Consider the following 15,159-nt stretch of genomic DNA (forward strand, 5'->3'; position numbering starts at 1 on the left):
GTTTCCAGTGGTTTGGAGCCTGTATGTTGGTTCACAGTACACTGAGCATCTGATGAAACAGTACGGTGGCTGACGAGGCTCAAAACTCTTCCATGAGAAACGCGCTGCAAATTCAGAAACGCAGATATGCAGATTAAAAAACAAAACTAGAAGAGGTCACCGTGACCTTGACCTTTGACCACCAAAGTCTAATCAGTTCCTCATTGAGTCCACGAATGTTTGTGGCAAATTTGACGAAGTTCCGTCAAGATGTTACTGACATATCGTGTCCATCAGAGCGAGCTGCTCTGACTGTCGGAGGAATTAAAACACTGCATATCCAGACAACATGACAGGTGCTCCGGGCCTCTAGGGGGAGCTCTAAGTGGAACACTTTGAGCTTCGACCAGAGAGGCCAGACCTTTGACCTTTGACCTTAGACCAAACAAGAGAGGATGATGGGAGAAAAGAAGAGGCGACATAAAAAGGTTTGTGTTCTTTTTTATATCATAGAAGAGCAACAGAAAACGTAGCAAGTGTTAGCGTTAGCATTAGCTTACATCCAGCCTATGTGTGTTTCACTGAGAGCTCCCTCTGGAGGCCTGGAGGTCTGACGTAGTGTTGTCTGGATATTCAGCGTCTTTTCTGTTGCATTAGTTTTGGAGGTTCATGTTTTCTTGTTGCTGCATGGTTTCTGTTTTTGCAGCGTGTTTGTTTTGTTTTGTTTTAACTTCCTGTAGCTTGTTTCTGTTCTTGAGTTTCATGTGTTTTTGAATCTGCAGCATTTCTGAATTTGCAGCTCGTGTTTCAGGCCGCTGCGGCGCGTTTGACCTCTTGGGCCACCGTAGAACAGGCTATAGAGTTGGACTGATGGAGACGGACAGAACTCCATCACCACCACACACTAACATGTATCAGCAGAACACAGCTGGCTGTGTGACACAGACGTCACAGTCTAGTGTTGTCAGTCTGTGTGATGACGCTCTGCTCTGAGTAAAAGTGAGTAGCGTGGCGGGCCATGCGTTTGTTGAGGAGCTGGGAGGACAGGGCGCGCTCTGGAAGGGAAAGGTCTCTGATGGACACTTCTGCGTCGGGCAGATCGTCGGGCAGTCCTGGGTCCCTCGCCAGGGGCCTCCACAGTTTGGGGTGAAAGCAGCAGTAGTAGAGGGCTTTGAAAAGCAGGCCCACGAGGTAGGAGAGAGGTAGAGTGATGATGAGAGCGATGGCGTAGGACTCAGTCTGGACCGGGTCTCTGTAGAACCACCAGGTCACCAGCAGGATCAGTCCATCAGTGGCGATGAAGGAATGGTAGATCAGGCTCCTCCCCCTGGTCCGACCCTCCGCCACATTAAACCAGCTGAAGTACCAGATGAGCCCCACCGTGGCCCGGTAGAGCCACTCCCCCCCCATGCTGTCCATGAAGCAAGTCCTCTGTCGCCACGCCCATAACACAAAGACAAACCACAGCAGCAGGAAGTGGGCGGCGACGTACCCGCGCAGGACAGAGGCGAACAGGGCGACGGCCGCCACACGTGGAGAGATTAGCAGCAGGTTCCACAGGAAGTAGATCAGAGAGGAACACCAGCCCTGCTTGGCTTTGTCCGGGAGGAAGGAGCGCAGGGAGCGGTGGTAGTCCACCACCATCCAGGCGATGGAGGTGGTCGACGCAACGACGCTCACAACTGTAAAAACAGAAGTTAACATCAGTGAAGCAACAAGAAGAAGTGAACACACCACACAACTGTGGTGGGCTGTCACCACTTCCAGTCACCCTGATAGCGTGACTTCAACCTGTAGCTACCTGTGAGTCACACAGACAACACTCTTTGGTTTTTGTGGTGTGGAGGAAGTAACTGAAGAGAGGAGGAACTCACACTGAACAGTCTGGGCCTTGTTGGTGCGCAGCATGACATAGATCATGAGAGTGAGCTGAGGGGCGCTCTCGCAGAACGTCTCGATGAGTCTGAGCATGCTCAGGTCATGTGTCAAGTACACGGCGTACTCAGAGCCTTTCTCTTTACGCCACCACACCCTGAAGCCTTGACGAATGGCAGAGATGTGCCTGAGTGGATAAATGTCAGAGAACAGCTGTTACATGACACACACACACACACACACACACACCAGATCCAAGCAGCTAAACATCTTTTACAAAGAAAAGAAGCAACTGGCATGAAGTATTAAGTGACTGACTCATGCCTCTCATATTTTCACACCTCAATAACTCATTATTTGTGCATTTTAAACTTTCAGTTCTCTTCTGAGAAACTGGATTTACTCGTTCTTACACCACAGCTTTATTTATGATCACAGCACCTGTCAAATGTTATTATTTGCTTGTTTGCATGAGATAATGTTCAAATATTCAGTTTTTAATCAGTAAGTAGAGAGAGAAAAATTCCCCTGCAGTGAAGCTGTAATAAAACTTATGCCTGGACTTTAGAGCTGCAACTATGGAATGCCTTTTTAATCAATATTAAATAAATAAATACAGCTATAAAATAAATCCTGAAAAAAAAATTAGGTAATAAATGTAGAAATGTAGAAATAAATGTGAATAAAATATATAAGTAGGTCAATAAATAAGTACATAGCTTTATGAATGAATAGATAATTCTATTTCACGATATATTACATAGCTGTATTTACTCATTTATTTATATATTTCATATTGTTTTAAAATGGTATTCCATGTACAACATCTAGAGAAAAATAATCACTAATAATAATAATCATTATAGGACTTTTTTAAAGAATAAATGCCAAAAAGAAAAATCACAGTTTAAGCTTCATAACTGTTCTCTTTGTGTCATGTGATAAGAAACTGAAAATCTCTGAGTTCTGGACTCTGTCAAACAAAACAAGACATTTGATGACATCAGAAATCACATTATCATGAGTCTTTTTCACTCTTTACTAACATTTTATGAACTTGGTGATTCATAGAGAACATAATCAGCTGATTATTGGTAATAAGAAATAATGATTATTTGCAACCCTGGAGATGTGTTTAGAAAACATGATCTCGGTCGAGGTTAAACTGGGTCATCAGTTGTTTTCATGCAACTTGGTGGTGAAACACTTTCCACATATTGAGAAACCACTGTAGAATCAAAGCGTAAGAGTTTAAACTACAATACAAGTTAATAGTCAACAAATCGACTGATTATCTGTTTTAAATCTGGATTTATTTTTGGCTGATATCAGAGGTTCATCAGTGGCCGGGCTACCTGCAGAGGAAGCCCAGCTGCAGCACATGTAACAGGCAGGAGAGCTTCATTTGGTCCCCGAACAGCACGGTCCCTGATCCGGTCTGAGCTCTGAAGCCCGGCAGCTCTCGGTCGTACTTGAACCAGAACCAGCTGAACATCTGGACCACGACCGAGGACAGGACCATGAGGCCAACCAGCACCCCGAACCAGAAGAAGTCCCCGCGGCTGTAAAACTCGGTGGCCACCCAAATGTCCGAGCCCCAGTCTACGAGGAAGGTACAGACTCCGATCACAGAGAAGATGAAGTCGATCCAGGAATATTCAGAGAAAGAAGCGCGCTCCATGACCGAGCCCATTAACTAGCTGGTCAACCGGTAAACCTGTTGCTGAGAAGCTAACAGTCAGCTAACGACGTGCACCGTTATTTCCCTCCCAAAGCGACTCCACATACTTCAACCCATTGAAGGAAAAAGTTATTTAAACTTTCACATTTCCAAAACAGCGTCATCTCACTCCATCAAACCACCATCAAACCGCGGCAGACATTGTTTGTGGGGAAAGCGTTCGCCTGAAAAGTTAATAGTAACTGCCATAGGAGCGAGCAGATGGTGTGTTTGTAATGATCCGTACTGAGCAGTTGTTAACCCCGCCCACCGCGGTTTATACGTATACGGACGCGTCGCAAAGTGCGGGATGGGAAGGTTTTAATATTTAAAGATCTCCACATATTGAAAACTTAAACGGTTAGTCGATTAATCAACTATTCAGAAAATATATGATAATTCCAGCTTCTCGATTGTCAATATTTGCTATTTTTGGTTCCACAGCACAGTAAACTGAACATATGTGGGTTTTAGAGCTGAAAACAGAAGCAAAGTTTGATCATCAACTGATCGTTTAAGAGTTTTTTCAAGAAAAAAAATGCCAAAAATGAAAAAGTTTTAGCTTCATATGTGAATATTTAATGTTCCTTAATTAAAACAATCAAAATCATTTTTAAAGATCATTATAAAAGAAATTTTAACATAATTTTTAAAATAATCTCAGCACTGACTGGTGGACAGATACAGACAATGGGAGCTGCTGCCTGAGAGACTAAACTCAGGCCACAGAATCGTAGTGTACAGAAGCCACGCCCCCTGCGGTCGCGGCCTATTGTATCACAGGAGCGCGTGTATGTGCCTCCGAAGCCTCGCGCCTCCCCTGTGTGCTCGCTTGGTTTTGGTCGGAGTCCACACTTCGGTAGCACACAAGCTAACACGATGTCGCGGGTGTATATCGGAAGGCTGAGCTACAGAGCCAGAGAAAAGGACGTGGAGAGGTTCTTTAAAGGCTACGGGAAGATTCTGGAAGTCGACCTGAAGAACGGGTAAGGTCGAAGCCCTTTATCCGTGTCTTGTTGAAGCTAACGTCCGCATGGGCCGCGCCGTGAACACAACATGCAGCCCGGGCCTTGTTGACTGCAGCGGGCCTAGCATGCTACTGCAACATTAACCAACCAGAGCCTTCGAAAATGTGGTTTAATGTGCGGCGAGGTATCAGTTTTACATACGTGATCGTTAACTCTACATTATTCGAAATTATAAATCGGTGTTGGCGGGCTTTTAGTATGATTCTTGCCCTGTCTCGACCACGGTTAGCAATGGTTGGCTAATGTTAGACGTGGCAATGTCACAGGCGGTTGTGTGTACTACAAGCCAACCGTTATCTAAATAAATGTAAGCTTACCCACACCCATGTGTAAAGACTGGATTGCTGGTACTTTTTACTGTTACCGTGCGTCTGTTGTTGTAGTTAAACAGTTAGCTACGTGCACAGCCTTCCTGTTACACCTGTTTGTCGGTTAGCTTCTGCATTTATTTAGAGGCCTGCAGTTAGAAGTCGATAATAAAATGAATTTGGTCTATGCTTATTACATCGAGTGGTCTGATTACTTCCTCGATGAATTGTTTGGTCTGTGAAATATCAGAAATCTGTGAAAGACTTCTTAAAGCCTGAGCTGGACATGTTCGGTTAGTGATCTCTGCATTACCACCAGGCCAAAACCAAAGAGTTTCAGTTGAAATGATGGAAGACAAAGAAGAACTGCATTTACTCAAGGGAGAGAAACTGGAACTTTTTGTTTGGCTTGAATATAACTCAAATTATTCAATTTCTGATGACCTCCAAATTAATTATTCAATTAATCCTCTTGTTTTTAGTACTATCATCAAACTAGCTTTTTACATGTGTCTGTTTGTACAAGCCACTTGAGCTTTACAACAGCTTTCTAACATTTATTTTTTTCTCACAAAATCAATGTGATTATAAGATGTAATGTTCCAGCTTCCAAACAAAGTCACATGTGTAAAAACTGAAGATTGTAGGTACTTTCTACTGTTAATGTTTGTGTTGTTGTAAAGGAGAGTTATGGCTACATGCAAAGCCTTCCTGTTATAATGGTCTGATGTTAACTTCTGCATTTATTTGAAGGGGCCTGAAATGAGAAGTTGGTAATCATCTTCAGTTGCAGGTCTAGTCAAAATTTAGTTAATGCTCTATTACTTTCGCAATAAGTCATTTGGCCTCTTAAATATCAGAAATCTGTTAGACCCATTGAAGCCCAAATTGAACATATTCAGTTAGCTTGCTTTGAATTACTAGCAGACCAAAACCAAAGAGTTTCAGTTTAAATGATGGAAGACAAAGAAGGTTTTTGGTTGTAAGTAACTCAAATTATTTGATTTTTGATGACTTCCAAATTAATTGTTCATCGGATCATCGAACTAACAATATTCTCACACCACACAAAATCAGTCTGAATAGGCGTAATGTTCCATCTTCCAAACAAAGTCACGTGTATATAAGACCTATATAGTTGTCACCGTATCAGTCGCCAATGCATCAACATTTTTATGACTATTGGCTATTGTTGTAGACAACATGAGTGCGTGTGTGTAAGGTTTATAAACCTCTGATCGGCACTATGTGTTTGATTATGAACATCATCACAATCTTTTGTTGTACCAGGTGAAAAAAAACACGTCCTCCTCCCCTCTGCAGGTATGGGTTTGTTGAGTTTGATGACCCCCGTGACGCAGACGACGCTGTGTATGACCTGAACGGCAAAGAGTTGTGTGGAGAACGGGTCATTGTGGAACACACCAAGGGACCTCGTCGTGATGGAGGCTATGGTGGACGGAGTAAGTGTCCAGAAGAGTGTTTGTTTTTATTTCACTTGAATTAATGTCATTGAGGAATTTCATTCATTACAGGGAATCATTGATCTAAATTTCAAAGGGGCAAAATTTTAAAGCTTGTCCTTGGTGGCTGATGTGCATTCAATTTATATCCTGGTGTTTGTGGTGAATCGTCCGGAAGAAACATTTGATGCTGTAGACGGTTCCTAGAGCTGAAGGATGTTTTGATACAGGACAAGATTAACCAAAAAAATAATATAAGATGTACCTTGATGATGATGATCCCCTGCAGAGAAATTCAAAGTGACCCAGCAGCACAAGTGGACAAACGTAACAAAGAAATAAAATAAGAATAGAACTTGAATCTAGAATAAATAAGATAAATTAGAAATACTATATACAATAACATACAAATGGAAGAGGCACTTCTGTACACATTCAAATATAAGAAAAGATTTAAGGATTTAGTAGTTGTTGCAGTTTGTCCTGGTTCTATTGTTATATATAGGTGTATAATATAGACACGTGATATTTGGATTAAAGACAGTCTTGTATATCGAGTAATGCCTTTTTGATCAACATTAAATTATCATAGAAATATCAACACCTGTGTCCATGTCAGCCAATGTTTAAATGCTGATATAGGTAACAGCCGATTTGATGAAAAAAATATGTGGTCAGTAACTGAAAGGCCTGGATCCAGGCTACAGCTAGGGCATAAAATTAGTCATGTTATTATATAACTATACAGTGTGCCATGAAGTAGAAAATAAGTATCAAGTAACATTTAATGTCTGTCTTGTCCAGCTGTACTAGTATCTCTAACTGCATCCCTGATGACTCAAGTCAATCATCCAGGTTAATTTGCACATCTTTCAATGACACATGGTTGTTTTCATTTCAGTTTTCCATTGTCTCTGAGCTGCACACACCCATCCACATCCCCAGTCTTAATCTCATTAGTATTTGCTGTTATTCTTCTGGTCTCAACACAGCTTCAGGTTTTTTTTGACGGCCTGTTTAACATATAGGCGTGTCTCAGTTTCCTGATAGGTCACTCCAGAGCAGCACTCTGTTTCATATTGTTTTGTTAATAGCGGAGCCAACAGAGTACGAGCAGCACTCACTGAGCAGTTCTCTCTCCAGGTGAGGGAGGAGGTTTCCCTATCAGTACTAATGATTAAACTTGTGTGCACCAGAGCCACCAATGACTTGACAAATCTTGGGTTTCCTTATGATGGATTGACAAACTTATAATGCAGCTACATGTGAATATGTGATGGGGAAATGGCTTAGTGATGGAAAGGAATATAACTGTCTTAATTTGAATATTGTAAAAATAACTCTGATTGTCAAATATCTTGTAATCTATTGATGTCTTATTCCGTTTTTTATTTTATTTAAAATGACTGTCAATTTAAAGGTAAAGATTTAACAAAGAACCTCAATGTTTTAATTGAAAGAGTCCTTTGCTGACTGCCTGCCCCTATTGCTGGCCATGGTGTCCCCCCTTTCCAAGAGTGTGGTTTGACCATTCTGGGCCCCTGGGCAGACCAAAAAAGGGAGCCATTGTGAATGAAGACCGCTTTTCCCATTAGGCCCAGGCCGGGTGGTGAGGATGCCATGGGGTTAGGAACAGATGTGGGTTCAGCTCTTATAGGTGCCTGAAAACAGAACATGTTTTGTAACAGTGAAATGTTTTTAGATAGGATAGCTTAGAAACTTGATTTAGTTCACCGTAAGTACTTCCTCCATCAGTTATGTTTTTGAATTTGAGTTGTTTTTTTCTTATTTAGAAAATAGGCCTATTGAACTTTTACCAAAATTTTAATAAGCTAAAATTGTGTTGTTTAGGTCTAGGCTTTTAAATAAAGCTTGTCAGCTTGTAGGAATAAATAAATAATTAGGTTTTTTTGTTTTTTTGTTTTTTTTTTAAAGAGGTTTTAATGAATTTTGTTTTTTCTTTTTGTAAGTTTTTTTCACCTTTTTCTTTCCCCTTTTTTGTTTCCTTTTCCCAAAGAGAATATTGAGATATTTCGTAGCGTGTAGCTTGGAGTTTAGTTGAACTGCATCAGCTCAGTTTCTCTCTGGTCCTCATTTCTCCTGTTCTTTCCTTGTTACCTTGAAAGGTGGATATGGGCGCTGGGGAAGAGACAGATATGGTCCACCTATAAGGACAGATTATCGGCTCATTGTTGAGAATCTTTCCAGCCGCTGCAGCTGGCAGGACTTGAAGGTAAGAAGCTTTTTCTTATGTAACTGCTATAAGTTTTTTTTGTTTGACATAAATAATGTTTAGCTGGTAACTCAAGTTTAGTCTCGTGTCTGCTGTGTAGTTCTGAAGAAATGAAAAATGTAGTCAGACCAGTTTCACTAGATTAATGGTGTCAGACACAATTATTCAGAGCTGTTTTTAATTGATGTTGAATTCCCAAAACAAGAAATATTGAAATAGATAAACTGAATGCTGACAAATATTCACAATTTAAAAAATAAAAACACAGAATTTACACAAAGACAAAATAACAAGTTAATGTGTAAAAATCAAGCACAGAGCTCTGATGACAAGGGCTACAACTCTCCATGTTCGACATTATTTTGGTTAATTTCTTTTTTCCTAGCTTAACATGACAATTGGTGTCATCATTTACTACTAATAATACCACTTATTTATCTTTTTAAGTATGATATTGTAATTTTGCAGTATGTGACTAAGTGTAGGACCAATAAAGAAATATCTTATCTCTTGTCTTATGTTTCCATGTCTGTGCAGGACTACATGAGACAGGCAGGGGAGGTGACTTATGCTGACACCCACAAAGGCCGGAGGAACGAGGGGGTGATTGAGTTCAGGCTCTACTCTGACATGAAGAGAGCTCTGGAGAAGCTGGACGGCACAGAGGTGAACGGCAGAAAGATCCGGCTCATCGAGGATCGACCTGGAGCCAGACGCAGCCGCCGCTCTTATTCTCGCAGTCGCAGCCGCTCCAGGTGAGAGACTTACTGCAGTCACACCTGGTTTCCTTTTTTGGGGGGGGGGGCTTTTTGTGCCTTTATTGATAGTACAGTAGGGAGACAGGAAACGGGGAGGCAGAGAGGGGGAATGACATGCAGCTAAGGGCTGTCCGATGCGGGACTCGAACCGGGGCCGACTGCAGCGAGGACTGTAGCCTCTACACATGGGGCGGATGCTCATCCAACTGGTGTATAGTGTTCACCTTTGCAGTTGGATGCTGAGCCATCTGACTGGTTGTTGCTGTAAATACTAAACTTTCTGTTTTTCTCAGGTCTCGCTCCAGGAGCCGCAGGTCTCGCAAGAGCCGCAGCCGCAGTGAGAGCAGCAGCCGCAGCCGCTCCCACTCCAGGTGAGAAACCAACCTCCACCGGGAGAATATGATCAGGGGTCTGTTGTATTACTGGACACGCACCAGTCTCTTTCTGCCCTGGTAACAGTTCTAACATTTCAACTCAGGATTTCTGCCAACAGTGATCTTCAATCTGACACCACTGCTCTTTTCCCAAGATATAAAACCTGCATGTCTCGCTGTGAGGAACTGTTTATATAATGTAACATGAGGTCTGGGATTGAACCTGAGTCACCTTCCTGTTGTGACTGAGTGAATGTAACTGAACTTTATAGTGACACTGATAAAGAAGCTGCATTTACAGAGTTCCTGCAGCATTGAGTGAAATTTAAGACTTTTTAACATAATTTTAAAACAACTTGGAGTGTAATTCAACACCTGTTTTTTTACAGTCATACCAACCAAAGAATGATGGGAAACCAGCAGGAACAATAAATTATTTATTATATCACATTTTCTTCAGTCTTCCACAGCAGAAATAACAGTTCCTGATGATATTATTAAGTTAACGTCACCTGGAAATGGATAAGTAGCAGAAAATGGATGGATGGATTAACCAATTAAAAACAACTGATTCATCTAAGTTTTTGTTAAAATAACCTCCATTATGAGATGAGGCTCCTAGCTACTGAAGCTAACAGTGTGCTACGTGTGCAACTTCAGTCTGCTGCAGCTAAACCCACTGACACAACAACCTGGTATTTTTAAGTAATATTGCTGGGCACAGAAAGTGACAAGAATTCAGATTTTTGTTGATTGAAGTGAAGAGTTTTTAATTAAACAGTTATTAAGTTCAGAAATATCTATTGTTATTGATTTAACTTGGATTGGTCACATCTGGCCAATACCAGATGTTTAACCTTCTCTTTTAATTAAATTTGTCAGGCAGTCCCAGCACTCTGTGAAAACACACGTTGTCCAGGTGCTCATCTGATCCTTGATCAATTCTGACATTGTCCTTTTCTCTCATCAACAACAGTTGTAATTTCTTTAGGTGATAAAATTGGATTTATAGTTGCACCCATGGTAGTAGTGGAAATGATTTCAAAGTTTTCTGAAGTGGTTGTTTCTTCGTTATAATGTAGTTGATCAAAAAAGGAATGAAACTAACACGTGGTTCTGTTTTTTTCCCGCAGGGCGGCGTCTCGCTCCCGCAGCCGATCTCGTAGCAAGAAGAACAAGGGCAAGAGCAAGAAGGAGGAGGAGGAGCGCAGCAACGGCGCCCAGAAGAGCAAAGACCGCAGCAGGAGCCGCAGCCCCAAGAGCAAAAAGATCAAGAAAGAAGGGAAGAAGGGCAAGAAGGACGACTCCAGGTCCAGGTCTCGCTCTCGCTCCAGGTCTCGTTCTAGATCAGGGATTAAGGATCGCTCCAGGAAGTCTGGCTCAAAGGGCCGCGAGCAGCCAAAGAGTGACGACGAGGGAGGCGAGCCAGAGAGGGGCTCTCGCTCTCGCTCCCGCAGCCCCGCTGAGTCCAAATCCAGAGCCAGGTCTAAATCCAAGTCCAAATCCAAATCCCGTTCCCCTTCACCTGCCAAAGCCCGCTCCCACTCCAGGTCTGCCTCACGGTCAGAGTCCCGTTCCAAATCCCGCTCCCAGTCTCGTTCTCGCTCTCGTTCCCGCTCCTAGTTCACATTTTGGACTGTTTGTCATGAGCCCTTATCCCAATTGCCCCCCCTCCCCACGTCCTTGACTTACATTCCCCAGACCCCACAACACTGCCCCCCCCCCCCCCCCCCTGTTTTTGATAACTAGCTGTAGAAAACCAGGCACTCGAGCTCGATGTCTTTTATGCACATGCTTCTCCATTTCATTTGACTTTTGACGAGCAGGTTTTTTCATTAGCGCTGTGTCGTATGGAGGTGCTTGTAAAATAACAGGGTGCAATCTCAGTTTTATAAGTTGAAATGATGGTATGGTCTGTGTCTTAGACTTTTTTTAATCAAATGTAGACGCACACTGTTTGTCAGTGTGCTGGTGGGAACATGTTCAAACATCTCCTCACCTCTGTGAAATCCTTGTATCATTTTATTTCTGATTAAAAATGCCTGTTCTGGATTTGTCTTGGGATGTCTGTGTGTGTTTGTTCTGGGATCAGATTCAATGTCGGGGAGGGAGACATGTTGACTTAACTTAGACAAGCTGTGACCATGGCAACAACTTTGAGACAGGCTAACAAACTTTTTTTTGCATATTGATAAGAAATGAAATGCAATATTTTGGGAGGACAGAATTCTTCCTAGGAATATTTTAGTGAACGTTCGCACTGTGTTTGGAGTGAAGTCATATAAGATCATTCCCATGTCCCCCAGGAGGCTATGTCTCCGATTTTGTAGTAAGTGGAGCCGCTAAAGAGGAAATGGGTTTATCTTCAGGGTAGTAGTACTTTACTATGACTTATGACTTAGTATGAGTTTTTATGACCTACTGTACTAAGTATTTTTATGACATGCTGACTTTTTAATGACTTATACTGTGACTGTTTAGACAATACTACAACTTTTATAACTTACTATACTATAACATTACCATACTATACTATGACTTATTATGCCTTAATATATTATTACTTTTCATGACTTTTAATACCTCAATATGCTATGAATTTTTGTACTATACTATACGACAACTTTTCATGCCATACTATACTATGAGTTTTTATAATTTTAAATGCCTATGACTTTTCATGCCTAACTATACTATGACATTTTATCCTGCACTATACTATGACCTTTCATGCCTTATTATACTATAACTTTTTATGAATTTTTATGCCTTACTATACTATGACCTTTTTATGACTTTTCATGCCTTACTATATTATAACTTTTTATGAATTTTTCTGCCTTACTATGATATGACTTTTTATGCCTTACTATACTATGACTTTTTATGCCTTACTATACTATGACTTTTGAGCACTTTCTTTAGTATGACTTTTTATCCTTACTATATTATGACTTTTTGCCTTACCATTCTATGACTTTTTATGCCTTACTATACTATGACTTTTTTTGAGTTTTTATGCCTTACTATACTATGACTTTTTATGACTTTTTATGCCTTATTATACTATGACGTTTTTATGACTTCTTATGCCTTACTATACTATGACCTTTTTATGACTTTTCATGCCTTACTATATTATAACTTTTTATGAATTTTTCTGCCTTACTATGATATGACTTTTTATGCCTTACTATACTATGACTTTTTATGCCTTACTATACTATGACTTTTGAGCACTTTCTTTAGTATGACTTTTTATCCTTACTATATTATGACTTTTTGCCTTACCATTCTATGACTTTTTATGCCTTACTATACTATGACTTTTTTTGAGTTTTTATGCCTTACTATACTATGACTTTTTATACCTTATTATACTATGACTTTTAAGGACTTACCTTATTATGACTTTTTATGCTCACTATAGTATGACTTTTTATGACTTCTTATGCCTTACTGTAATATGACTTGTATAACTTTGTATGCCTTACTGTATTATGACTTTTCATGTCTTTTATGCTTATACTATGACTTTTAAGGACTTACTGTTTTGTGACTTTTTATGCCATACTATACTATGACTTTTAAGTACTTACTTTATTATGACTTTATGACTTTTTATGCCTTACTATAATATGACGTTTTTATGACTTTTTATGCCTTACTATACTATGACGTTTTTATTACTTTTTATTCCTTACTATACAATGACTTTTTATGAATTTATATGCCTTACTATACTATGACTTTTTATGCCTTACTATACTATGACTTTTTATGCCTTACTATACTATGACTTTTTTTTATAAATTTTCATGCCTTACTATACTATGAATTTTTATGAATTTTTATGCCTTACTATACTATGACTTTTTATGACTTTTTATGCCTTACTATACTATGACTTTTTATGCCTTACTATACAATGACTTTTTATGACTTTTTATGCCTTACTATACTATGACTTTTTTTAATAAATTTTCACGCCTTACTATACTATGACTTTTTATGAATTTTTATGCCTTACTATACTATGACTTTTTATGCCTTACTATATTATGAAGTTTTTATGACTTTTTATGCCTTACTATACTATGATGTTTTTATTACTTCTTATGCCTTACTATACTATGACTTCATGGCTTTTATGCCTTACTATACTATGACTTTTTATACCTTATTATACTATGACTTTTAAGGACTTACTTTATTATGACTTTTTATGCTCACTATAGTATGACTTTTTATGACTTCTTATGCCTTACTGTAATATGACTTGTATAACTTTGTATGCCTTACTGTATTATGACTTTTCATGTCTTTTATGCTTATACTATGACTTTTAAGGACTTACTGTTTTGTGACTTTTTATGCCATACTATACTATGACTTTTAAGTACTTACTTTATTATGACTTTATGACTTTTTATGCCTTACTATAATATGACGTTTTTATGACTTTTTATGCCTTACTATACTATGACGTTTTTATTACTTTTTATTCCTTACTATACAATGACTTTTTATGAATTTATATGCCTTACTATACTATGACTTTTTATGCCTTACTATACTATGACTTTTTATGCCTTACTATACTATGACTTTTTTTTATAAATTTTCACGCCTTACTATACTATGACTTTTTATGAATTTTTATACCTTACTATACTATGACTTTTTATGACTTTTTATGCCTTACTATACTATGACTTTTTTTTTTATAAATTTTCATGCCTTACTATACTATGACTTTTTATGAATTTTTATGCCTTACTATACTGTGACCTTTTCTGAATTTTTATACCTTACTATACTATGACTTTTTATGCCTTACTATACTATGACTTTTTATGACTTTTTATGCCTTACTATACTATGACTTTTTATGCCTTACTATACTATGACTTTTTTTCATAAATTTTCATGCCTTACTATACTATGACTTTTTATGAATTTTTATGCCTTACTATACTATGACTTTTTTTTAATAAATTTTCATGCCTTACTATACAATGACGTTTTTATTACTTTTTATTCCTTACTATACTATGACTTTTTTTATACATTTTCATGCCTTACTATACTATGACTTTTTATGACTTTTTATGCCTTACTATACTATGACTTTTTTTTAATAAATTTTCATGCCTTACTATACAATGACGTTTTTATTACTTTTTATTCCTTACTATACTATGACTTTTTTTATACATTTTCATGCCTTACTATACTATGACTTTTTATGACTTGTTATGCCTTACTATACTATGACTTTTTTTTAATAAATTTTCATGCCTTACTATACTATGACTTTTTTCAATAAATTTTCATGCCTTACTATACTATGACTTTTTATGAATTTTTATACCTTACTATACTATGACTTTTTATGCCTTACTATACTATGACGTTTTT

At 38.9% G+C, this 15,159-nt stretch overlaps 2 protein-coding genes across 2 annotated transcripts; one reads left to right on the plus strand and one right to left on the minus strand.

The window, feature by feature from the left end:
- Positions 1 to 407: 407 nt before the first annotated feature.
- Positions 408 to 3,798, minus strand: LOC111230499 (XK-related protein 8-like). Its single transcript, XM_022757252.1, has 3 exons — positions 3,210 to 3,798; positions 1,854 to 2,041; positions 408 to 1,661 (listed from the first exon to the last, which is right to left on the minus strand). The coding sequence occupies exons 1-3, from the start codon at positions 3,545 to 3,547 to the stop codon at positions 928 to 930; spliced, it is 1,260 nt and encodes a 419-aa protein (XP_022612973.1). The 5' UTR covers positions 3,548 to 3,798; the 3' UTR covers positions 408 to 927.
- Positions 3,799 to 4,368: 570 nt separating this feature from the next.
- Positions 4,369 to 11,458, plus strand: LOC111230501 (serine/arginine-rich splicing factor 4-like). Its single transcript, XM_022757254.1, has 6 exons — positions 4,369 to 4,560; positions 6,234 to 6,373; positions 8,500 to 8,606; positions 9,144 to 9,361; positions 9,658 to 9,735; positions 10,872 to 11,458. The coding sequence occupies exons 1-6, from the start codon at positions 4,454 to 4,456 to the stop codon at positions 11,359 to 11,361; spliced, it is 1,140 nt and encodes a 379-aa protein (XP_022612975.1). The 5' UTR covers positions 4,369 to 4,453; the 3' UTR covers positions 11,362 to 11,458.
- Positions 11,459 to 15,159: the final 3,701 nt, after the last annotated feature.

The sequence above is a fragment of the Seriola dumerili genome, unplaced genomic scaffold, assembly GCF_002260705.1.
Source record: "Seriola dumerili isolate Sdu_G_001 unplaced genomic scaffold, Sdu_1.0 BDQW01000273.1, whole genome shotgun sequence".
Taxonomy (NCBI): domain Eukaryota; kingdom Metazoa; phylum Chordata; class Actinopteri; order Carangiformes; family Carangidae; genus Seriola; species Seriola dumerili.